General features: G+C 40.9%; 1 protein-coding gene across 11 annotated transcripts in view; it reads left to right on the plus strand.

Moving 5' to 3' along the window:
- The window catches only part of IKZF1 (IKAROS family zinc finger 1), a 73,135-nt gene that overhangs the window by 37,189 nt on the left and 9,195 nt on the right, over nucleotides 1-26,751 (plus strand). For 5 of the 11 annotated variants that reach the window (XM_021386904.1, XM_021386906.1, XM_021386907.1 and 2 more), the window contains exons 4-8: nucleotides 10,517-10,576; nucleotides 12,686-12,946; nucleotides 18,535-18,702; nucleotides 20,546-20,671; nucleotides 26,158-26,292. In XM_021386904.1, the coding sequence (XP_021242579.1) occupies nucleotides 10,517-10,576; nucleotides 12,686-12,946; nucleotides 18,535-18,702; nucleotides 20,546-20,671; nucleotides 26,158-26,292 (750 nt within the window). Of the gene's footprint in view, nucleotides 1-10,516; nucleotides 10,577-12,685; nucleotides 12,947-18,534; nucleotides 18,703-20,545; nucleotides 20,672-24,492; nucleotides 24,894-26,157; nucleotides 26,293-26,751 lie in introns of those variants that run through there. The other 6 variants (XM_021386909.1, XM_021386911.1, XM_021386910.1 and 3 more) reach the window with 6 other exon arrangements.

Raw genomic sequence — 26,751 nt, forward strand, 5'->3', positions numbered from 1 at the left:
GATGAGAAGCAGAGTGGTAGGTTCAGCTTTGGTGAATCAGGCTGCCTACACAGTAGCGCAGTTCAGTAACTGTCTTAAAGTAGGTGGGAAGGGGAGTACAGGTCAAGTGAGTGAAAGTTGGAGTGCAGTCATCCAGGAGATTGTTTTAGGGGCTTTAGAAAAGGCTGAGCCTGTGTATGTTTTGTTTGTTGTATTTTTTTTTCTTCTAAGCCACCAAGTATAATTCCTGGTCTGTGCTTCCCTTTCTGTCACTTCTCCATAATTCTTAGCATTTCAGTTGGGCTGCTCTCTCTCAGCTGCTTCCTCTTTTCCTGCTTTCCTATATTTCATTATTTGCACTTCTTCCTCTTCAAGGTCTTTTACAACAGAGCGAGGAGGATGTGGAAACCCGGTTACAATATGACATACAAACTGCAGTGTCACAACTGCAGCTATTGAGTTTCACCTCCAGGAGTGTGCAGAAGCAGGTCCAAGGGGAGAGGGAGCAGGGGGGCTGAGAGAAAAAAGGGAAAGATTTATAAATAGGGAAGAGAAATGACAGAAAGTCATGAGGCTTCTGACCCAGGAACTTGAGATAATGTCTTTCCACACAGTTTAAGATAATTCCAAACTGAACAACCACCATTTCCTTGAATGCAATGAGAGATGGCAGCCTGTTTAAAGGTCTCCTGTGATACTACCAACAGAGATAAAGCCCTGACATGTTCCTGAACTTGAATGTGGAGGAAAGCATGGAAGCTGAGCAGACTTTTAGGCCTTATGATGCATTGCTCTTTCAACAACAACAAAGCAATAGAACATCCCTAAAAAAATTTTTTTAGTAGCTCTGTGTGTGTGTGTTAAATAATCATTTGAAAGATGCCATGGGTAAGAACAAGGAGGTACTGCAGCTTTCTTGAGATTTCAGCAGCTGGGAAAGTGCTCCCTCGAACTTTACTCCAACTACTTCCTAGGGCACCCATTACACTGAGGTGCACATTTCTTTCACAGTTCTTTTTTTGCCTTTTTTTCCTCTTTCTCTCTCTCTTCTTTTTTACCTGGAGTTTTCTAGAAGCCTTTCTGCTTGGTTGATCTAAATTTACATCATAGCAACTGGTACAGGACCTGGGCCAAACTTCTAGGCCATGACAGATGCTAAGGAGATAAACAACTGTGGGTCAGGAGGAAATGGGTAATATGTCCAGACTGCTCTGAGTGTTTGTGGAAGGAGTTAGAGGAACAGCAGATAGAGGTTTCCTGTTAAGCTGGACAAGGAGGAAGCTGTGATGTTTCTCAGCTATGCCTGCGATTGGACTCAAGTTCAACAGCATTCTTAGTGTGGGTTTCTTTTTTTCTCTACTCACCCTGAGAAGCTCAGGTTGTCTTAAAAGTCTAAACACCACTGTAAATCAAGGAGACTTGAACTCCCAAATAATTCAAATAAATCAAAATTACTCTCCTCTGCTGCACAGTTGCTTGCGTTCTGCAGGGTGCTGTGGTGGAACATGCATTTGGAAGTCTCCCTCTGCTGCAGGGAAGCAATGCCTGAACCAGCTCTGGAGGTTTGAAACCAGGATATATCAATATATGTTCTTTTTGCTAACTACTTCTCCACTCATCAGCTTACAGGTCATGGCAAAGAGTTCGTGAGAGGCTAACACATACCTGCCTGAGCATGCATGCTGAACAGAGAGTGGCCCTGGTTTTTAGGGGTGACCAGATGTCCAGAATTTAGATACAGAACTTGAGACAGTGGTCTGATTTCTCAGTGATCACTGTTTTTCAGGCTGATCTGTGTTTTCTGATCATCTAGTTTTGTTAGTTTCTCCAGTTGGAGAGCCATAAAACCTAAGTTGTTTTCTGTAAAAATCTTTCATTGATAGACAGCTATTAAAAAAAAAAAAAGATAGGTGTATTGAAATGAGTGGAAGAATTTAGAGAAATTCAAGCAACATTTGAATGCTGTTTAAACCATTTTAGATTACCTGGTACTACAGCCAGAAATTCAGGCCTTGATGAAAGAATTTCTGTGGTCTGAGTTATGTAGGTTTCACCTGATCATAATAGTCAGTTTGGGGCTATTAATGACAATGGACTCAAGAGTAGTGCTATTTGAAGACCCTTTAATTCAACAACTATTATTTTGTAAGCTTTGAACCCTTGTAACCCTCGAAGCTCTGCCAGAAACATGCTGGCTTAGATGCTTTGCTGATCTATCCATGTGAAGAAAACGGTTGCATTTTGATGTAAGATACTGATACTCAGCATGGTGTTTGTGACTGTTTGAAGATTGTGATCTTGACTGTGTTTCCAGTGAGTTTCAAATTTCAAATTACTCATTCAAGAAAGCGGTATATAATCTTAAGACACCGTTTTACATTCACCAGCCTTAAGCACTGCTAAAGGTTTGAGGAAGCTGGACCTCAATGGCTTACCATTTTGGCCTTTCTCATTTGGAGGCATGATAACAGCTGCACCGGAAGCCCAGCTAGCTTCAGTTTAGAGCATTGTTCTGCGTCATGGCTCACTTCTGATCTTGGAGACATCCTTCAGGACACAAATAGGGACTCCTAAGTTAAGGAGTTCCAAATCACACTGAGGTGCACTTGAAGATGAGAGCTAGGAAGTTGCCACAAGCTTGACCACTTTGGCTGTGATCTCCTTCCTGAACTATTTTTAGGGCAGAGTGGCCTTACTAAAATAAACCTCCTCATGGTTTATATGTGGCCTCTGAAATTAGAAAAGATTCTCAAAGATTCTTTTTACCTTCTATGAACATCAATCAGCGTATCTCCACCACTAATGTCTTCAGTAGAATTATATACGCTTAGCACAAATGAAGTTATGACCACCTGCACCCAAGTGCTTTAGCTGTGAGACTTCATTCTGATCTCTTTTGCATTTGTGTAACAGAACTTCAAAGGAGGAAAAGCAGTTCCTGATGTAATATCTTTTACATTCATAAAATTCTTTAGCCTGAACTTCTGTCATGAGCTTTTTTCACTTCTTTCTGAGAAACTGGGATATTTCGAATAATCTGTTCTTCCTTTTGAGTCAGCTTTTAAAGAAAGCTAATGAAATTAAGGTTTTTCTCTTAGCATTGTGTTCAAAGACCCAAGGAAACAGTATACATTGCAATTGCTGGATGCCTCACAAAAAGGAAAATTATGTCAAGAGTAACTTATCACAGTGCTAATATAGTTAAGAATGGATTCTGTTCAGGGAAGGCAAGGAGAGTTTATTTTTCCTGAGGTAAAAACAATGAAAAATCAGGTAGGAAAACTGGCCTGAGTCCTTCAAAAATTTGGACTGAGCAGACTTGTTCTGCAGATTCCCAGAATGATCCAGATCTTTCAGCTCTTGAGAGTCTTCCAGCATCATTGGGAGTTCCCTGCCACCCAGCATGGAAGACTGATTGCCTAGAAGGAACTCTAGATCCTGTGGCAAAGCACTGACTGTAATATGTGATGAGAAAGAATTCATTTTGACCTGACATTTTTCTCCTCAAGACCTATCTGGTATGCCCATACTCAGAGAATTTCTTTAGGATTTTAGTGGAACAATTTATGCTTCTTCCCCGGATGTAGACTAGGATTTCCTTTCAGTGGACTGTTGAGCACACTGTGATCAGGTAAGCAGCTGTTTACATTGCAAAACCTTCTGGCAATATTTCTGCAACACGAAAAGAAAAAACTTCAATAGTGTCAAATAGGTACTTCTAGAAAAATAACTGAGCACTCAGGAGTAGTATGACTAAAGCAAGCTACCTCAGGATTACCTTCTTTGTACAGTCCTGAGAGAGATCATCTAATTTACTACCGCAATGTGAAGACTGCATTTGATCTTCTTTAATCTAGAACAAACTTCCAACATCCTTGGTTGTTTTTTTCACTGTCCAATGGAGGAGAATCAGCTCTGGAATTTGTTTTGGCTTTTGGCCATTCAGTAAAGCTGTCTTCAGATATTCCCTCTTAAGTGTTGAAATAGCAAGATTCCTCCCCATTTCATCCTCCGACCTCTTCTTTAAAGAGCAGACTGACAACACACAGCGTTGGCACAGCACCCATAGGCACCTCCCCAAACCTAAACACAGCTGCTTAATCTAATTTTAGATCTGCTAACCCTTTTGCAGCTGGGGAACTATTGACATTTGTGTCAAATAGCACTCAAAGCATCATCACAGTAGCTAAACAGTCCCCAGTAAAAGTCCCTGCATCTGTCTCGCTGACTGAGAAGGCGTAGTGCAAATGTGTAAAAGGGAGGCCTCACAAGGCCAGATCCTGAGCCCGTGTGGATGTGTACCACTCCAGGGACAAAATGAAAGATGTCTATGCAGTTCACTGAGTTGTAGCATGAAAAGGGGAAGGTTTGCAAGGGCTAGTTTTGCATGCAGGGCAAGGCAAATTTAGGTGCTCTGAAGCAATATGCAAACAGTTCTCCTTTCCCACCCCTGTGCTCTCCCTGCACCACACTGGCAAGCCTGGTAGCTGTGTCCTCCCTTTCCTCCCACAGACCAAGGACAACTCCCAGGCAATAGCTCTTCTGCAGAGCAGTGACCACGATCTTCATCTGATGCAGATCTGACCAGTGCTCTGTGTACATGTTCAGGTTTCACCAGGTTTTGTCTTGTTCAAATAGGCTTAAAATTCCCCCTCTAACTGGTGTTCGCATCATTTGTATGTAGCTGATCTCATTAAGTATGCAATTATGCTTTACCTCTATATTTCTGCATTTGCTAAGCCTTTTGCTTCGGCTAGGGATGCCCATAGTAACCCCAGGTTTGTAGCACAGTAAGGACAACTTCCAGTGATGTCCATATGGCTTCTTGTGAGAATGTCTCTGGTCTCCCTGTTGAATCTTGTCTTAGTCTCTCCTCTTCTCCAAGACAGACTTTTTTGCATGCATGCTCTGCATGACAACATGACTGCATGACTACAAGGGGCCTTTGTGATTACAAAACTCTTTTTTTCACGTTCTCCCAGGCTCCACGTGTGACTTCCTTTAGCTAGAATTTCACTGCATTAGTTGAATAAAGGTAATCACCTATGAATTTCACCCAAATATGCCTTGTGAAAATATTAGAGAAGGGGAATGCCTTACAGATGTTAGGTTATGGAATGTATGAGACTCTGCTTCTCTTGGTCAACTGTGGCTGTGATGGGAAGAGTGTAAAGTGCAATGTTTATGGAGCTTCTGGAAGATGCATCTTCACCAGTAACAAACTTAGCATGTAAACATGCTTCCACACAGATATACCTCTGTGAGCCAGGAATGTTTTCATATGTTTTGAGTGTTTTAACCTCACTGTTGTGCATAGCTACTTGAGGTTATTTTGCTTTTTAAAAATTTCTTGTTAAATGCCCTCTTGGTACTTCCTCATCCTTTATGCCCACATAAAAAAATCATATGAGACAAAGTTGTTGAGGATGACAAGCTCTGCTTGCTACAGGTTGTCAGCAAACCTTTCCCTTCAGTTTTTTTCCCTTCAGCCCCTTCCCAGATTATGTTTCATAACAGAAAAGTGTCAAGAAGGGCTGTTAGCAACAAGCCTGTAGCAGTTTCCTTAGCTTCTCTGTCATGCAGCCAGTGAAGGACACAGCACTCCTTATAGAGGAAGCCCGGGTTACACACGGAACTTGAGAAATAGGTTCAGTATGTCTTTTCTTGATAATGGTCTTTCTCTCTCCTTCAAAATTTTGTTTCATCAGCAATTCAGATGAACATCAAGCAGCCAGGTAGTTACCAGTTCTTTGAAAAAATAACATGAACCCAGTACAAGATGTACCAATAAGTAGCGTGATAAAGACTAACTATAAACACAAACTAGATCAGGCTTTTGGATGGTTTCCTGCTGAAACACCAACTCACTGCCAAAAGCACTTAGCCTCCATCATGTGAGTAGATTTCAGGGTCATTACCTGACTCTGTCTGTAGCCTATCCATCCTCACTGGTGCATTAAAGGATTCCTACAGCTAAGCCACTGGAGCTTACTGGGAGTCTGCACAGTGGAGAAAGAGCCCTTCTTTTCATACCAAGAGAGGAAACACTTTGCTGGTTACTTGTTCATTCGGCTGCATTCCCTGCAGCCTGATCTCAGTGCAGCCCCAGAAAGCTGTGTTGATGCATTTTGCTCCCTGCACCATGCTGCCGAAGCCAAGGCATGCAGGCAGGCGCTGGGGCTTGCACTCCAGGTGCCCACAGCTGGGTAGCAGTGGGAGGAAACAGTGGTGGAGGATGATGAGAAGGGTGGAGCACCTCATGCTGGTTGTCCCACCAGAGATAGCTTATCTGAGGACGCCTGTCTTTCTGGAATAATATCCATTTGATTAGAAGCCAAAATTAGAGTGGGGCAAAATTGGCTGCCAAGGGCTGATTGGCACTCGTTGTCAAACGTGGGGCAGTTCCAACCCTGCAGGGGCAGTCTTCTTATACGGTGTACCCAGTCTGCTGTACCAACAGGTGTGCCTCTGTGGGTCTTGCTGCTACACATCTCTGTAATTTTGGTGTCCCTTTAAAAATCCAGCTGAGGGCTTCTAATTAAGAAGCTTTCACTTTTATCTGCCACCCCCTCTTTGCCACAGTGCAGCCTGCAGTAAAGAACTCAGCACTCTCAAGCGAAGTGATAAGGCGCCTGCTCTGTATCGGGGCTTCCTCACCAGCCTTAGACACCCACCTCCCCTGCTGTTTGTGCTCTCACTGTCTTGTAACATGGTGAGTGCTGGCTACTTTCCTAAACAAAGCCCTGTGTAACAGTTTGTGCAACATGGGCTGCATACAGCTTATTTTGTTTACTAATTATTTTTGTCCATAGCAATTAAGCCTCATCATAGGCTCTAACCTTTCAGGCAGTCCTGAACTGACCTCTAGCTTTCAGCATTTTGCACGTGCGGATACCATAAATGCCTGAGAAACTGGGCAGTGCAGTGCTATCTGTAGAAAAGATCGGACAAAACAACCATGTCTAACATGCTTTGCCATGCCGCATCTGCTGAATTTTATTTACTAAGGGCTTAGATCATCACATAGCTCATTGTAATTGTTCTGCCCAGGCCTACTGTTGGCATCTTTTTTCTTTTACAGCGACATGATTCTTCATGTCCCTTCAGAAGCTCATAAGGTAAAGATACTATTAATGGAAACACAAGCTAAAGGGTCTGTCTCTGTTGTTGTCAAGCCTTTCCAGTGAAAAATGAATCCTTAAATATTCTGTGAAAGAACAACCTCTTGTGTGCCTTGTACTCCTGAGAACGACATCCTCCACCTGCAGTACTTTGCCGTTGTCAGAACGGAACTGTTGCCACAGTTAATGACTAGGATGTGAAAAGAAAAGGGGAAGGTATGGATCCCAGGTCGTAGCTATGTGTGAGGGTTTGGTGCACAGAACAGAGTGGGTGTTTTGCCTTATCGAAGAAGTAGCAGGTAGAATTGCTTGCAACACTCTGTTTTATCTCTATCTTGCACTTATATAGACAGGAAGAGATCCTGGCTGCTTTTGTTGACAGCCTGGTCTGTTGGGGTGGTTTATTTTAGTCTAACATGCTTTTTTTCATCTTGTTCTACCTTTGTAGCAACATTTTATATAATTTGCTAACACAGATGACGTTAAAGGTTTTCTCCTCACCATAATGCTCTCAATCCACTGCTCAAATGAATCAAATATTGTTGCAGCTTCATCTGTCTACTGCTTGAATAGCTGTGGTGCCTGCACACAAAACTCATGCTGGACTTTAAAGCTACTGTTAGTCATCAACTAACATCAACAAAATGCTTCTGACTTTTCTTGGAATAACAAATGAGCCAACCAAACAAAAAACTGCATGCACTCAAATTATTTGAAACAACTTCAAGAGGAATTTTCTTTGCTATTGGATGCTAAGTACAGGCAGGAATTTGCATGGAGTAATGTCACGACCAAAAATTAGATTATTCTGGTTACTTTCAAAGAAAGGCTAAAGGACAATTTCTTTTAGACATGTATATGCCAAGCGATGCAGTTAAGTACCTTCACTGCGATAAAAGTACTAAAGGTACTCAGATCCCACTAAAAATCAGTGAGAGTTAGATACCTCTATCCTTCGAATTCCCCAGCAACTTCAGTGTGATCTGTTTTTCTCTGTTACTCCCTAAATACCTTTGATAGCCAGGTCTTATTGTATTTCTTCTTTAAAAATCCCAGCAGAGAAGATTATGAGCTGGGATGTGAATGTCCTCTTTCAAATCAGATTTTAGCCCAGGCACTCAAAACCATGCCAGTACCAGAGTTTCACAAAAGTTTGAAAGGCCTTTACATGTGGGATGGAGCCCACGTGGAGCTGAAGAATAATCATTAGTCCCACACATCTTTTCCCCAGCTGCCTACTCTCTCATTCTTTAAAAGCTGCTCCTCCAAACCTTCCTGTTTCCAAGGAAGTCCATTTGATTTCTCCTTTCTCCCCACTAACACTCATTGCAAAACACCTACCTTCCCTCTTGGCATTGCTCAGCTCTTTCCAGGGAAGTGTGACTCAGGCCTTCGTCCTTCTTCACGCCTTTCTGAGCATCCCAGCCTAAGTGCCATGCTGAGCCAATTACGGTTCCCTTCCCAAGAAAATGGTGCTTGGATCTGAAAAGACAGATAAATCGTATCGTCACCCCTCTTCCCTTTGATGTCTCAGTTCTTTTTTGTCCAAATACTTCTGCATATGCCACATTTTGTCATGGCAAACACTCTTCATGACATAAATTTCAAATGCTCTTCAGAAAATCCAGAGTGAAACTCTCATTAGACATCAGATAGCACAAGAGACCCACAGGGTTCCCTGCTTCTGGCTGATTTTTCTACAATATGGGTAGGTCAACAGGGAGGTGGGGGCAGAGCTGCCAGTTCAGTGACACTGATGAACTCCACATTCCTTGCACACACAAAAAAAGGCAAAAAAGGCTTCGTTTAAACTTTCCCAAATTAAACCAGTACAGAGAGAGTACTGGTGTACAGAGAGTGCACAAAGAGAGTAAAACGCAGAGCCTTGTAAGGTGGTCTCCGACAGAACTGAAGTCAATTAATAAAGCTTTGATGGTGTTAGAAGAGTCAATGAAAAAAAATGTTAGAATTAATTATTGTACAGGTAATTAATGCCTGCATGTATGTGTATAACAACATGAATTTACCAGACATTATTTCTACAAAGACTGTATTAACTATTTGAGAATCCTGTGCAAATGCTGTGTTCTTAATCAGTGCATCTGAAAAGTCTGATTTCCAGCTGGTTGTGCCCCAGGAGTGATTTTGCCCACTATAGCAAGGGAGGGAGAGAACATCTCTCACAAAAGAAACAGAAAATTTTATTGTTTCATTTTTTTCAATCTAAGTCTCCAGATAAAGCCATGAAGCCTTTTTTTTTTCCCATTTCTTTGTCAGACTTGACAAAAATCCTGAGTATTTCTTCTGGAGTGGTTCTCTTCCCTGTCCCTTCTCATGCATCAGTGGAACTTTTTATAGTAACTCTCTTTTGAAAAACAGGCCTGCAAAATGTGCTAAATTTGAGCATGAAGAGATTTTGTTCACTAACTAGACATATAAAATCTCTGTGAGAAGCCGGGGGTAGGAATATGGCCTTACCATGCGTCAGCTCTTGTTCCCAAAGTGAGCTTCCCACCCAAAGCAAGCCGTTGGTGAGCAGTGCTGCAGGGACATCCCAGGTCCCAGCTCCGCTTTACACAGAGCTGCATTGCTCAGTGGAGCTGCACGGCTCCAGAGGCATTGCTGCAGAGCTTTAGTGAAGTTTGAGGAGATCGATATCTCAGTCACTGTTTACAGCAAGTAATGAACTGTATCATTACCACTATCAGCGTACCCCAGGGCATGTTAATTTGCGCTTGGCAACTCATAAGATGCACACTATAGTGTGTTTGTGTGGCTACTTTTGTGTAGATACATTCTGAGGACTAGCATCAGAAACACAAAAAAAAGAGTGCCAGTACACAATTATATACATAATCTAATTCTCTGTTCTTTCATTCTGTAAGTTCATCAGATGTGCAAAGAAAACAATGCAATTTAACTTTTACAACTGCAGTGACTAGAAATGAGCACAGGTAAAGAAGAGAACTCTGCCCTGCAAAGAGGGAATGACAGCAAAAGGTCTTCCCATTGCAGGGGCGGTGGTTTCCTTGGGACTGGGAGAAGGCTGGGCAAGGTACTCCTCTCCTGTTTGTCCTTTTTCTAGATGCTTCAGCCAAAGTTCCTCTTGACTTCAGTAAGACTTAAACTGCAAGGAAGGGGAATGCCCAAGAAAGATTATGCTTTTAGAAAATATGATAAAACTTGTTGGATGCTTTGGAAAATATGGCATTTTCACAAATCAGAATCTCCAGAGGCAGGTCTGAATTCCTCTGCTTGCTGTCCTACTGCTTTGTCCTGAACTGCCTGTGTTACTTCTGCAACATTAGCTCTGTCTTTCTCCTATACATTTCTCATATAGCAATAATGCCACCTTCTTTTGCATTTTCTGCTAGTAGTACCACAAGTCAGCACCCTGTTTGCCTTCTTTATTGCAGCTGCATATGGGGCAGAAGGCTTTAGGGACTTTCATGCGATAATTCCCAAATCTTTTTCCCGTAAGTATACTGCAAATTCAGCTCACTGAATTCAGAGCATTTCCATCTAGTTCCTACTTCTGTGGTTTATTTGTGTGTCATTTCACCTCTCAGTAATGTTCATTTGTCCACTTATGCTTCCAAAGGGTTTGAGTAGTGTGAGCTTTTTGTTTTGTTTCAACTTAACGTAAAGCCTACTTCAACAGCCACCCTCTCCAAACTCCTAGCAGGTGAGGCATATGCAATTTATTTACATAACCAATTATTATGTACATATTTACATACAAATTGTCATTCTTATAATTAAGAGAAAATACTTGTTGTATGATTTATGGAAAATCTGTCATATGCTCAAGGTGAATAGTTCTATTGCTTCTGTTCACCACAGTGAAAACAACACTGCAGAGCAGTATTCTGCTAATTCTGTAGAATACTGTAGAACATTTCTGATTAGCCACTTATACCATCTTTGTAAATCACTGTTTTGTCGCTGATTTTTTTCCATACCTCTAAATCATTCCCTTCTTTAGGGCATAATTGTTAAAGGATACCTGCTGTTTTAGCAGTGCACCTTATCTTACATATGATTTTTATTAACATTTGTATTAAAAATTTTTATTGAAAAAACATTCAACTGACTACAGATCCTTCATAAAAAGGGTCCAGCCAAGCAGCGTTCAGAAACATGAATGCCTTTACTCCAAGCATGTTTCCCAGCAGGGCTTTCCTTCAGACCCTGTCATCAGACACATCCTTGCAGTCCAGCTGGAACACCTGGGAGGTTGCAGGGGGGTCACAGCAAAAAGCTGAGCAAACAATTCATTTTCAAGTAAATGTTAGGATCTTTCAAACTTTGATGTAACTAGTGCCCAGAGCTTAATTATGTCACTGTTATCGCACCACATAGGAATAAGCCTCCTATGCAATTATTGTTGCACAAAAGGGACCTGGCTCTCTATGGGGTGAAGCAGACCCCTTACATACTCAGCTAGCCACTACAGTAAATACTCTCCTCTTGGGTTCCGGAGAAGAACTGGGTTTTTCACTGAAAGGAAATAAAGATTTGGTCTTTTGGAGCTGAATGAAGAACTGTTTTTCCACTGAAGTCATCAGATCAGAAAACAAGGAATTAACTGTAAAGACAGTTTATTCTACAAAAAAAAAAAAAAAAAAAAAAAAAAAAAAAAAAAAAAAAACACAGTCCTGCAGAAAGAAGAGGAATGAATAGCACTGTGAGCTGACATGAACTATGGCCCTTTTCTGTAACATTTAGGTTTGAGACAGATATAGTCTACCAACCTACAAACTATCACATGTAGCCAGACTATGCCAAATTCACACCTGCATTTTTCTTCTAGTTGCAAGCAGTTGTCACCTATGGGATTATAATGCAGAAGAGTTGCCCAAAAAAGTCAGAACAGTCCTCCCACCCATCTTTGTTGATTTGACTGGTCTTAATAGAAGCTCGTGGTTGTAGATATCCTTTCTTCTTGGTTCGTGACCCTAATCCTGCTGCCCTAAAATGCAATTATTACTCCTATAATTTCCTGTGATGCCATCCTTGCTCCTAAATTCTTCCTTCCATCTTTCTGCACTTTGGGTTTGTTTTTAATCAGTGTTTGTTCTCTTTGATCAATGGGAATACTGTCCTTATCCTATAAAACTGCAAAACAAATATCTGAATTCAGTACAACCCTCAGGACCGTTCTGCCAAGCAGAGAATGTTACATTTTCAATTGTCTTTGATGTGTTGCTTATTTTCACAGTTCTTTGGGACAAATCCATGAGATGCTGATCAGTTATTAATTTAATTTCAAGTAGCCTGAACTGTCAAAATTAATGTTACAAATGCAAAAATCTCAAAGTGACCTAGGAACAGACTTGTAATGTTATTTGGGTTCCCGGTTCCTTGGATGGCTTGTATTTGTCTTCCTGATGTTAACTGTTCATTGCTCCATGTGTTGTAAACTCATCGCATGGCACACAGAACTGTAGTTGTGTTTGTAGCTTTTGTTACTTGGATATATTGTACATTCTGTGTAGAAGTTAACTCCTTTGATGTGATTGTTTCTTGGCCACTATATTTATTTTGCAACAAAACTGAGTGGCATCCTCTATTGTTTTTTTCAGCCGGTAATATTAAAATAGAGACTCAGAGTGATGAAGAGAATGGGCGTGCCTGTGAAATGAATGGGGAAGAATGTGCGGAGGATTTACGAATGCTTGATACCTCTGGAGACAAAATGAATGGCTCACACAATGGCCCAGGCAGCAAGGCTATGTCAGGAGTTGGAGGCATTCGACTTCCTAACGGAAAGCTAAAATGTGATATCTGTGGGATAATTTGCATCGGTCCCAATGTGCTCATGGTTCACAAACGAAGCCACACTGGTAAGGCCTGGCGTAGTTTTTCATTTAGTTGACAAGAATCAGCCACATATTAGGAACTAAGACTTCTTTTCTGAGTATCATGCACATGTTCCCTCTTGTAAGATAATGCAGCATCGGTGGGCATTTGGAACTTGGTTGTTTTGTTACTGTATTTTGGACAGCTCAGGAATCAAAATTTCTTCTTGATGAAATTCCAGCTATTGGGTTAGAAATTGGGAAAAACAAACAAACAAACCAAGATTTGTCAGAGTTATAGAAAACAGGCATAATTTCACTTATTCCAGTCAACAGTTGTATATTATGCTGATAACCAAAATTCATGTCTAAGTGAACGTGTAGTTTGTTTGGCCTGAAGCTACATGAAAACTTCATGTTTAAAAAAAAAACTGAAATCTCGTTTAATTGCTAAGAAATTTCTAAGAATTGCTGGAAAAAAAATGCGTCCAACTCTGAAATTGACCCAGTTCTAATGTTTCCAACAGTGCAACAAAGCTAATTATGGATCAATGATTACAAAAGTGATTGGCAAAATGAATAAGTAATTTAAAGTTTTAAGGGAACTGTACTACTAGCATTAGGAAGTAAAGGGTTAGTTTTATGTCAAGTGTTCCATAAAGTAAAAGCAAGTATTGTCACTGGTTAGATCTGGACTAAAAGCTTTCCATTGGGACAGTAAAAGAGACATGTAAAGAGGTTGTGCTCTGTGGTGATGATTTTTCATTATCAAAGTACTGTGAATTTTGCCTCAATTTTCCAATTCTAAATAGTTTCAAAGAGTGCAAAATATGAAGAGTCTGAGACAAATGAAGTGAAGACAGAGTGAGTCTCATCTTACCTGATATTAGGTACATAGAAATTTGGGCTCTGATCTAAATTCTAAGGTCATCTATAGCTAAAGGAGAAGAGCTGAACTGTACTGTACTGTACTGTTGTGCTGTACAAGTTACTTCGAAAACAAATATTCAGCAGTTTTGCATGAATATTCAGATGGCAGGAAAGAACAGATATGTATATTTATTGGGAAAGCCATAGCTAGTTCCTAGAAGAGGGGCTGCAGTGCACCTCCTAGATATAACAAAAATGCTTTCTTAACATTGAATTTCAGTTGGATTCTTTAAAAGTTGATCAAATGTGTATGGAAAATGACTTGAACCTCAAGCCTTTCAACAGGCCCATGGGCATAAATAGAGTTTTGTAGCAGTTTAAATAAAATGTTGCTCTTTAGTTGGGAGGCAGAAGGTTTTGTGCTTTTTCAAGGAAGCAAAATAAGTTCATGAGGAACAGAGGAGCAGGTGGTCTATTCAGTGCAGCTAAAGTAGAAAGTCAGTTCATAACTTGATAAAAAGATGACAAAATAAGACAAACAGATGAACAGTATGCATATGCTTATGTGTAGACACATGTATGTACATGGAAATGGAAATGGGAACAAAGAGGCCAAACTGTGCTCGTCCCAGCAGTGAAAAACTGGAGGAAAGCATGTTAAATCTGTGAATTTGTTCTGAATTCATGTTGTAGCGATGGGCAGCAACAGGTGTTTGTCCACACAGTCGTTCCAAACAGGTTATCCTTTGGGCGACGGCATGTACCTCTGAGCATCACCCAGCACTGGCAGCAGAGCAGCACGGCCATGGCTAGCACACTGCCTGCTGTAGCTGAAGAGCAGCTGTTTGGGGCTCCCAAGCACCAGACAGTGATACACCAAGTCTGAGTAGCCTCAACTAGACATGGTGTCACACCAAGGCTGAGCAGCCTCAACCAGACATGGTGTTACACCAAGGCTGTGCAGCCTCAGCCTGTTTTTTGTTGGCCTATGGGTTCGCATGCTGTGTCTCAGCGGGATAAGCTGGGTTGCCTCACCCCTGGCAGCCTTCCAAAAGCCCCGTCCTCCCTCATGAAGCAGACCTCCAGCTTCCAAAGCACCGTGCCCAGCACAGCAATCCATGCACATGCCATACGGCCTGTAGGTGTGGGGACAATGGATCTTCTCGACCCCCTGCAGCACCCATCCCTTGCCAATAGGACCCTCTTCTTAGTCAGGGAATGTAATTAAAACCCAGAGAGCAAACACCTCTTTGTTCAACAGCACCTCCTTCTTTTATCAGCAATTAAGTTAAGGGTTACAAAGTTGAATCCCTGAATCCTTCCATGGAAATAAGGTCTTTGCCTTCACTCCTGTGTCACCCTTAGGCCCTACTGCAAGCAGCTCTGAGAGGAGCTGTGCTTTTGCAGGGAGTGGAGGCTCAGAGCTGGCAGTTTAAATTAAAGGGACATCATGAGGTGACTGCTTTTCCTTTCAGTTGTGCTGTGAAAATTAATGTAGAAACGGGATACACTATTACAGACACTTAACTGTCTACGCTGAAGCCCATTTCAATACATGCCTGATGAAGGAATAAGCCTCGCAAATGAATTACTTTGCTGCTAATTCATGTAAAACCTGCATATGCAGTGAGGCTTCCTTAAATAAATATTTGATAAGTGAACAAAATTCTAGCACACCGAAGTGCCAAAATAAAATGACTGGCTGACCTGATAAAAGCCATAATTACTTTTAATGAATACACCTGCCAAGTGCAGATATGCAGAGCAGCACCTGATATGTCTGCCCCTTCTCCCTGCCAGCAGCTAGGAGGTGCTGGCTGCTTCCCAAGGCCTGACCCGTTGCTCCCAGCTGTGGGGCACATCCTGCTTGCATGTGTCCAACTCCATTGCTCTCCTGACACAACGCTTTAGCATGTGCATGTTCCCCAGCCTGCTGCTGCTTCTGTGCTCAGTGTTTAGGGAAAAGGAGAGAGAAAACCCTTCCAGCTCCCCCATCACCTCAGCCTGTACCATATGTGTATGTTTGTGTGCCTATATGGGCATATTTGTGTGTGTATATGTATGTACATTCCCTCTTCATACACACACCCTTGTGGCATGAGTCACCAGTTAGTCCAGTTATGTCTCGTTGGTTGGATCCAAATGTCGCAAATTTATTTAGAAAGTGAATGCCCCCTGAAGAGTCGGTGTTTCTGAGCATGTGAGGGAGGAGAGCTATATGCAGCTCTGAGCAATTTTGTCATTATGATGCTTAAGAAATGAGAAAGATTTCAATCAAGATGAGAAATATTCTTCACTGAATAAGTAGTCCAGGGTCCCACTAAAGCTTGCAACCAGCGCAGTGGTGGGTGATTCATTTCTGGGCTCCATTTTCATTTTTGCTCAAGGGGCGAAATTTGGGCCCCTGTCCCTCCATAGCTGCATGTCCAGAAGTGAAATCCACCAAATGCAGACAAGTGCTGTTCATCACGGGCGAGAAAATAGCACACAAAGCTGGCAGAAGATGCATTATGCATTTTTAACTTCATCCTCCCCCTCCCTCTTGTTTTGGGATAGGTCTACAGCCAGTCACCTTCCACCAGAGACCAGCTGGGAGCAAAGCTCTGTGTAGTTTCAGGGTCTTTCAGTGGGGATGCCATTTCATTTGTACAGCAGCACAAGTCTAGGATCCCTTACATTTCACCCCATTTTAAGTTTTATAGAAAAGCATGGTATGCAGCAGTCTCACCCCAAATGCTCCATCTGTCTGTCTTCTCCACCCACAGTGTGAGATTTATCCTGTAATTAAGAGAGCTGTAAGCTGGAGATATATTTCATTCTTCAGGCATGTCTCCCGGAGTACTTCTCTGATCCTTGTTTTCTCCTCTTAACGCTTCTCTGAGTAGAAATAACAGAAATGAATGCTAGAAAAAGTTGCCCAGTAAGAATTAGCCATTTCTTCTGAATGTGTCCCTCATTACAAATTGACTTATTCATTTCCGTTTCAGTCTTTTTCTGAAAAATACCTGCCACACTGAGTAACTGCTGAGAGGTGGAGCAGACACACTCTTACCCATTTTCATTTTTCCCTAACTGCTGTGCATGGCTTATTAAGGATAGAGAACACACCTGAAGGCCACTCCAGCTGAACCAGCTGTGGATGTCGTTTAGATAAATCCAGCTTCCTGCTGGACAAAGCCAGTGAGCTCACTGGGCTGGACAGGGAATGTGCTGGCCCATGTCAGGCTGTTTGACCAGTGAAAGTATTTTGCCATAAAGAAGGCTCGTCTCTGTTAGCTGCATGCTGAAATTGCCAGCCCTGAGTACAGTTTGCAGCTGTTTGCATTCGGTCTGTGCTGCTATCTAATTGCTTTCCAGCTTTTCTTCTGCATTATCCAAAAGTAAAAAGCTGTCATCCTGCACATGTATGGACATACAGGTTGATCCTACATGTCCAGAGTAACACATGATGGTTAAGTGAGAGAGAAGGAAGGAGTTGTTTAACTTGCATTTATTTTTTGCATGCTTAAACTTCAGCACTGAATATTCAGTATTATTGCTATATTAAAAAAAAAAAAAAAAGACAGGTCATCTCTGAGCTTTTTCTAATACCATTGATGATTATAATTACTAAAGTGAATTACATTTATGCCTAAGAAAAACAGAATTCAGCAAATGAATCTCAAAGGCTGGTTTGACTCAGGCAAAGGCTACATCTTAAGTGGGCATGCAGGAGTGGATCCTGATGATGGCGTGCTCTCGTGTTTAAATTTTCCCCTATCGCTGCCTGGTACTACTGGAAACATAAGAGACTGTATTTCCCACTGACTTAAGGCCTCATATAGCCTAAATCAAAAATCAAAAGCTAAGAGAATAAATGGCCGGTCTAAAACAGCATGAAAAAGCAAACAGCAGCCACGTAAATTTTTTTGCAAAGGCAACCTATTTCACTTGCTTGGTAGCAGGCACCCATTTAGACAAATCAAGTCTGACTTCACATTTTTCCCCGTGCCTTTCACAGGCACGGACCCAGGAGAGCCCATTTCTACGACTCCTCTGCTAACGCCTTGCCAAGAGAGGAGCTGGGAGTGTCGTGTGGAAGTACAGGGCTTCCTCTGCACTGTCTCAACTTACGTGATTTCAACTCTCTCTCTTTCTCTCTCTTTCTCTGTCTCTTTCCTGATTTGGCTGCTTAGGGACAGACAGGTAATGGAGAAGAAATTGAAAGGGAAAATACAGGGAAAATGTAAATGAAAAGAAGTTATTATAACTGTTATAATGAAGTGCCTTTCATTTAAATATAAGAATGTAACGCTGAAATGAACTTGTGATCCTGAAATGCATTTTTAATGAGTTTCCTTTTTATTTTGCTGCTTCAGTGGCATATTTTAAAGACCCTTTGAAAAAAGCCACATTAAAAACCCCACCAAATGCCACAACATGCAAAATTGGATATTGGTTTATTCCAAAACTGCTGATCAGGAAGAGTGGCTCTTCAACACAAAATGTTGCAGTCACTTTATTTAAATGAGTTTGAATTTGCATTGTGATGTGCCATTCTGATTTAGAAAAAAAAAAAATTAGATTTTCAGATCAAATTGACCCAGCCAGTGAAGCATTAAGAAACTGGCAGGTTTAGTCTGAAAGCCTCATGTTATATCAAACCTGCAGCCGGTGGAAGTCACAGAGCAGCAGGGAGAAAACAACTTTTTTTTCACTGAAATCTTTCTCTTGTTCCAGCGTAAGATTTTTTGTTCTCACACATTTCCTCCTTCTCCCCTTAGGAGAACGTCCTTTCCAGTGCAATCAGTGCGGAGCCTCCTTTACGCAGAAGGGCAACCTCCTGCGCCACATCAAGTTGCACTCGGGTGAAAAGCCCTTCAAATGCCACCTGTGTAACTACGCCTGTCGGCGCAGGGATGCCCTCACAGGCCACCTGCGGACTCACTCGGGTAAGTGGGGGTACGGGACCGCCTTGGGGCACTCCTGGACCACAGAGGTTATGGGGGCGTTGATGGCCCCAATCGTGAGAGGTCTTCTCGCCCCAGAAAGGCCTCAGCCAAGCGGTGAGCCGGCCGCAGTGCTGTAGCAGCACAGAAATGACTAAACTCTGCTTGCGCTCATGGTCCTTCACAAGAACTGTTTCTTTCCCATACTTCTTGGCCAATTAGAAATTTCTGTATTGGGGTTTCATGTCACAAACTGCATGTGAGTAATCCGTTTCATGGAACGACTAACACAAAGCTGTTGAAAGTTTTAGGGTTTGGATGACATTTACCTGCATACACAGATAACAAAGGGACTAAACACAGTCGTTTTTAAGTCATGAAGTCTCAAAAACATTCAGTCTGATAGTCATTCTCGGTGTAAGGGGTGAACACCACCTACGACATTTAGCAGCAGTTATTTGTTGCACCTGGTTATAACAAAAACACTGAAAGAAGGGGGAGGAGGAGATGGAAGGAAGGAGATAAGAATCTTCCAAAAAAGAGGACTCCGCTAGAGGTTTTTAGTGTTTTCTCTCAACATTAACACAGAGCTCTGAATAAATATTCTTTGAATAGTTGCATTTTTCCAATATTATTAACCTTGCTGTTTAACAAAAGCCATAGCCACACACTTCTGTGAAGCAAAACCAACTGAGCAACTATAAAGCACGTTAAAAAGAAGAGTGTAGTCTCAGCTAGTTTCCCAAGCTAGGATGGAAATGCAAATTGGATAGGAGACTTCCAAGACATTTGGCTGTAACTGACACCGGTAAATTTACTTGTGAAGGTTGGCTTTAGGACAGAAGTTTTGAATTGTGGAAGGGAACCCAAGGGTTGCTCCCAGACATCCAAAATAATTTCTATTTTTTCTGCTCAGTCCCAACCTGAGTCAGGAAAAGCACATGTTTAAATTTCTATTTTGCCTCCCTCCCCCTACTGATTTTTTGCAACTTTAACCCTATCTTTTCATATATGCACTACACCTTAACACTTTCAGCAAATGCTTAGGATTGCATAGCAAAAAGACAAAGCATAAAAAATAGATTTTGATTGGTTCCCGTAATTAGCAAATTCACACAAATACATTATGAAACAAATTGGAAGCCTGAGTCTGATTTCCACCTGAGAATTTGTATACAAAATTTAAAAGTTTAGCTGCGTAACGATCTAAAATTGTGACAGACTTTTCATGCTAAGACAGAAAACTCAGGTCCAGAGGTCCACGAAGCCCTATCATCACTGTGAAATTCCTGGAATTGCTTGAACCTGGATAGGTGTAAAGCAGAACAATTTTTGTCACGCTCTTTGTCTTGAATTTCCAGATGCAGAGAGCAAGAAAACATTAAATCTAACATTGTTCTAAAAGAGTTGAGCTGATTCTTGTTCCAGCAGAACTGACATCCAGTCGTGGGCAGGTGCGTGCCCACAAAAATAGTGCTCATTGCAGGTCTTCCTTATGCACAGTCTCTGTTGGAACCAGGCTTTAAAGTAACTTTGCTCAGATCTTTGAAAGCGTCTCAGTTTCTAACTTGTGTAGATGTCATTTTTCAAGATTTAGTGTTACAGTCCTTATCGGATGTGAATAATCTGAAATAAGCTTGCAGCACCCACAGCACTGGCCTATTGATGCAAAGATGTGCAATTAGTTTTCCATTATTATTTTTAAAAATAGAAAAAAAAATTCTTCAGTTCATGAGATTCTTTTGGGGTACTTTTGTGCTTTTATTCTTTTCCCATTATTCTTACCATTATTAATATGTTGTTGCATCCCTCATCTGAATCTCTCAATTCATTTTATTTTTTCCAGTTGGCAAACCCCATAAGTGTGGATACTGCGGTCGCAGCTATAAGCAGCGCAGCTCTCTGGAAGAACATAAAGAACGCTGTCATAACTACCTGCAAACCATGAGTATCTCAAGCAACCTTTATTCAGGTAATAAAAGTATCCATTTGGGGATTAACACTGTCTGGTCATGTACTCAGAAAAAGGAATTCAAAAGGAACAGCTGTACCATTTGCGGCATCTTTTGTGTTGGAGAGGCAGTGTTATGCATATGCACACACACAACACCATCCATATGATATTGCACCTGGATTTATTCTATATTTGATAAATATTTGGCTTTTCTCATTTTTTTTCAGCACAAATTAAAAGCCAAAGTGAAAGTCAGGTACATAATAAACATTTGCCAGACCTGGAATATTTCAGTTCACTGTCTGAGTACCAAACATCATCTCAGCACGTCTTAGTTTTGCATGGAGTCCTGTATTGTCAGTACTCTTGTGGATGTGTTCTTAATGAGTTAGTGTTTTAGGTCAGGCTCCAGAATCTTCTGCATTGCTTGTCTCCTGCCCTTCCCAGGTAGAGCTTTATGGGCTTACTTGACCACTGTCACCAATACATACATCAAGAATGAAATATCTGTCTTAGATTTGACTCTTCCAAACAAGAGTGCAGGAAGCCATGGAGATTTAAGTTAGCCAATCTGAGTCCAGAAAGGATAACAATTTATTAGCAGCCTTCCTTAAAAGTTTCCCATTTCCACCCAATTTTAAAAGGAACTCTTGTGCTTCTCTCTCAGTCTTACGATGAAGGTGAAGCCCATCTCTTAGTGAACACAGAGTATAAAACTATATCCAGAAATAGAATAAAAAGATGTTGGGGACTGGATTTTTTTTTTCAACAAAGAAACTAAAGATCTGTACAAGATTGACTGCAGAAAGTAGTCACATGCAATTTTAGGCAGAAAATATAAGACCCAGCATCTGTGGTGGAGCTTCAGGTTACAGCTCATCGAGTAAGTTACATTTCTTGTACACCTTTTCCATCTTGTCAGTATATATTCAGTTTGTCAAATGACAAAATGGAAGGTTCTCTCTGACTTTGCGATGATGCCTCATTTAATACCTTATATCTGGACAGAACCTGAATATGTTTTCACATGCTATCAAATAATGTAAAGTATATGCACATAATGATAACAGCAAATGCAGCTGAGATACTTCTGGAAGACAGCATATTAGAGCAGTGCTCCTTCTAATTTTATTGAGGGGCTGGAGAACATATAAATAGAAAAGCTCAAAGTAATATACAGAAGGCAGCAATACTTACCAACAAAGAAGTGACAGGATTTAAAAGGAAATTTTCTTCCTTGAGATTCAAATTTTTTGTGTCTGGCATTGGATTTGAAATGCTGGCATGCAACACATGAAAATCGACATGAATGAATAGCTGAACTAATATTACTTACTTAAGTAAAAATGTACATATGAAACTGATGTGAAGAATCAGAAACAATAATGAAAAATATTATAATTTTAGAGATAGGTTGAATTTTTTTTAATAGCAAATCACTAAGATTTTTCAGTAATTTAGGACTGAATATCTAATACCTCATGGGGATGAATACTTGGAGTATTGATTAACACCTTGGAAAGATGCTTTCCTACCATGTTCTGAAAGCATCATATAAATCCATATTGGATATAATTGGAGTACTTTTGCAGTTCAGAAGAAAATACAGGATTAACTTCTAGCTTTAGCCTTTGTATCCTCCTAAAGACTTCACTCTTAAAAATAATATTAAAATTATTAGCACTCAGATAATAAATCAGTTCTTTATTTTTCCAAAATTAAATCTTTTCAGCATTTTTCCCAGTATTTTTCATTATAAACCAGTTCATCTATTTCATTGCAAACAAGGTAGTCCTGTGTATATGTCACATTTTGCATTGTTTACATTATTTCCCTTATAAACTCAAGGTTGAAAAGGTGCAGTGAAACAGTTCAGAACGAGTGAGTGTCCTTCTGGAATTTTTCATACATTCTTCTTTATAAATAGAAAATGAAGCAGTTGTGTTACCAGTGTGATACAGAGCTCTTAAAGCCTTTTTTTTTCCCCCAAACTTAAAAAAAGTTGCTACAAATCTCTTCTAAGGCATCTGATTTGACATTCTGCTACAGCAGGATGAGTTTTAACAGCATTTTTTAAATACCTCATGCCGAAAAAATAAGTCCGTTGAAAGGATCTAAACTGATAAAAGCTTTCCATCAACTTGTAAATCTTATAAATGTTATTGGCAAAACATTTGCGCAAGGGAAAGATCCAGCAAAGAGGAGTAAGTAGGGTAGCGAAAAACTGTATTTATATTTTAATTATCTTTTGCTGTCTTTTAAAGAAGGAGTTTCAGCAAGAAATTAGGAAAATTCTGAATCTAATGGCAAAATTCTTACTTTAGAGAACTAGAATTTCACTGTTTATATGTGAAGTTCTTCTCTTAGAGATATTAATTGAATTTCTGCAGTTGAGTTGAGTGGAAGCACGCTGAAGTCTTATCAGGCCTATGTAAAAACATAAAATCGTAGAATGGCTTGGTTTGGAAGATACTTCAAAAACCATCGCGTTCCAATCCCTGGCCATGGGCAGGGCTGCCCCCCACCAGCTCAGGCTGCCCAGGGCCCCATCCAACCTGGCCTTGAGCACCTCCAGGGATGGGGCACCCACAGCTTCTCTGGGCAGCCTGTGCCAGGGCCTCACCATTCTCACAGTAAAGAATTTCCTCCTATCATCTATTCTAAACCTAACCTCTTTTAGTTTAAAGCCATTCTCCCTTGCCCTATCACTACTCTATCTGATAAAGGGTCCCTCTCCAGCTCTTTTGTAGGCGCCCTTTAGGTTTGGAAGGCTGCAATGAGATCTTCCCATAGCCTCCTCTTCTCCATGCTGAACAAGCATAGCTTTCTCAACTTCTCTTCACAGGAGAGGTGCTCCAGCCCTCTGATCATCTTTGTGGCTCTCCTCCAGACTCAATCTGACAGATCCTCATCTTTCTTGTGTTGGGGGTCCCAGACCTGGACACAGTACTCTAGATGGGGCCTCACGAGGGCAGAGCGGAGGGGCATAATCACTCTCCTCACTCTGCTGGCCACCCCTCTTTTGATGCATCCCAGGGTACAGTTGGCAAGCTGTATATAAGAGAGAAGAAAGAACAGAGAAGAAGTAAATTGTTTATGAAGCTTAGAAAGGGTCAATTACAGTTTTTCAGTCACTTGTGGATTTTCACTTGGAAAGATAATTTTTGTTTTCCAGTTCACAGGCAGCAAATAACAGAAAAATATCAGATGGGAGGCAAATTTCATGGGGGGTTCAGTTGCAAAGGCTGAAAATTAGTACTTAATTCAATTTGGTTTTTTTACATATAAGTTTTAAAAATTGTAATATGGAAAGATTGAGTGAAATTGAAGGCATAATTTACCCACTTTTGAACTATCAGAAATGGACTCTTGTAATATTCTAAACATATTTCTCAATCCTTTCACCTCTGTAACTACATAGGTCACTATTAAAGTAATACCTCCTATTTATTTCCATTGAAACTAAAAGATATACAAAGAACACAATAACACTATTTGATAGAGCAAATTATCAGCTACGTAACCCTGTTAATCAATTTAGTCACCACCATTAGCTATTCAGTTTTGCCAGCCATGAACAAGAGCCTGCATGCTGCCCTCATAAAAATTTGCAGCAGAGGAGACCCACTGTCACCATGGCCACTGCTGAAATGCAGCACCCACCACCTCACTGTGCTCACATCCACTGTTCAGTGTCCATAAGCATTCAGCAAGCACTGATGAATGTCAGTGACTGCCATTTTTTTTATCACATGGAGGAATTCAGTTCCACTGCTTGTAATTCATCTGCACTTCCATGTCAGATGCCATTGTGTCAGACTGCCCCTCTGCTGCCACCTGTCACACGGCAACAAAATGGAACGGAATATTGGCAGGAAGGTTCAGCCTCTACTGCCATACCACCAACATCCGCATCTGACACTGTGGAACAACGTAATAAAGTAGGAGGCATTACTTCCAGATCTTCTTTTTTTCCTGTCTGCTTTAACTATTCTCTGTAAGATCCTTCAAAGCAGAAGCTAGAAGCCTTGGCCAGCACAAGATGCCAGCTCACACTGGTGACTAGATACCATCAATGCCCTTCAGTATCCTGCACCTTCATGACAAAATTCTGATCACATCTCTTCGTCAGTCCCAATCTTTTGCATCTTCATGGCATCATTATGTGCGACTCCATGTCACCACAATATGTGCTGCTGCACCAGCGAATCAAGAACCACTTATGTGCTTCTTCTACTTGGTAATGTGTTGTCTAGGACACTTTACTTGCTTTTTCCAGTTACCCAGTAGAGCCTGATGTTGCATATTTCAGGGGCAATGCAACTTCCACAGTCTTTCTTTCATGGTAGGGCTGTGTTGCCAAAATAACATTGCATTTTCCCAACTATTAAGAAGCACCCAGGTACTAGAGTAATGGGTCCTGTAAACCTTTCTCAGAGCTAAATGGAGTAAATCCAGTGATGAAGTCTCAGCAAGCAGAGAAGGTGAAACGTAGCAGAGTGCTGCACCTATTTGAAAAAGCACGCAGAATCAAAGTCTAAAAAGCATATTTTGGTTCTCCCTTTAATTGTAATTCACAAGTTCAGGAAAAAAATAAATATCCCAGTAGCAGATAAAAATAAAATTACACCTTTCCTACCTTTCTGAAAAAAAAAATAATAATGCTGTGATCTCACTGTGTATTACCTTTTCTTTAGATGCTGGAAGTCAGAAACAACACCTTTGCATGTATTTTTTATAGCCTTTGTTTTGAAAGTTCCCTCAGAAAAGCACTGAAGTGAAAGGTTAAAGTGAATTAGTCTCCCTGTTCTGGAGCTGCACAGCTAAGTTCCTTCCTAATCTTGCAGTGTCTTTAGCCACTGCACAAGGCTGGAAAACACGCTTGAGTATAAGACATCAATGCTCCACTGTAGATGTAGCCTTAGTGATTTAGCTAAAATTGTGGTTTACATTCAAAAATTGCATCAGGGAAGTATGGCAATAGATGCTATTGCGGAAAGAAAGGTGTATGCTGGGGGGGGGGCGTTGGTATAGCTTGCAAATACATTTTCCACTAAAGGAGCTAAGAAATTTGTCCGTTATTCCTGCTAAAGAAGCAATAATCACGTAGGCTGTGACAGGTGGGGGTGACAGCAAAAGGGTGAAAGGATGAACTGCTTCATGTCCATTACAATATTAGGACCTCACTTAGCCATGGCAGTGCAGATTTGGTGTAGAACAAGGGTGGAATGATTATGCTACATACAGGCAGATGCCTTGCAGATGCAGTCCCTTTTCTGTATCCTAAATGAGATTGAGGGAAACATGAACACGTGTATAGATTAATCAGTGTAAGGGACTTTGTTAACAAAGAGTGAGAATCGGCCTCTGTCTGCAGTGGTGAGCTCCTTGTTCCAGCTGGTTAGGAGCTAAAAGACATTAGCTAAGAATCACTAACCTGAAGACAATGGTTCCATTAAAATGGAACAAGTGTGCCTAATCCTTCTGATGTCATTTGATTTCAGTCATAAAAGAGGAAACTAACCAGAGTGAAATGGCTGAAGACCTGTGCAAGATAGGGTCAGAAAGATCCCTCGTGCTGGATAGACTAGCAAGTAACGTCGCCAAACGTAAGAGCTCTATGCCTCAGAAATTTGTTGGTAAGAGTTAAAAGTTTGCTGTCTCCTAAAAAAATAAAACAAAAAAAAAAATTAAAAAAAAGAAAAACCCTCACAAGATTTTCACTTTTGCTTTATGATTTTACTTGTTTTACTAAATTAGCAATATTTATCTGTATATCAGCAGATACTGTTGGGGGAAAAAAAAAAAAGAACCACTACCAGACTTCTCAATTATACATTTCTACAGGTTTAATTTTTCACATCTGGAGATCTATTTTAAGTCTCCTGATCTGTTTCTTAATGCTTATGAACCAGATCTTCACAAGATCAGCACAGGTTCCTGAAGCTGCCTTGAGAACCTGAAAAGGGTCTAATATAAGTCTCCTACTAGTTATTTTACTAACTTCTTAAATGATATCCAGATTGGGGCATACTGGTATAAGTGGATGCACTTCTGAATTGTTCAACTCTTAAAAAGTCTGTATACTTTTACAGTCC

The sequence above is a fragment of the Numida meleagris genome, chromosome 2 (genome assembly GCF_002078875.1).
Source record: "Numida meleagris isolate 19003 breed g44 Domestic line chromosome 2, NumMel1.0, whole genome shotgun sequence".
NCBI classification, from domain to species: domain Eukaryota; kingdom Metazoa; phylum Chordata; class Aves; order Galliformes; family Numididae; genus Numida; species Numida meleagris.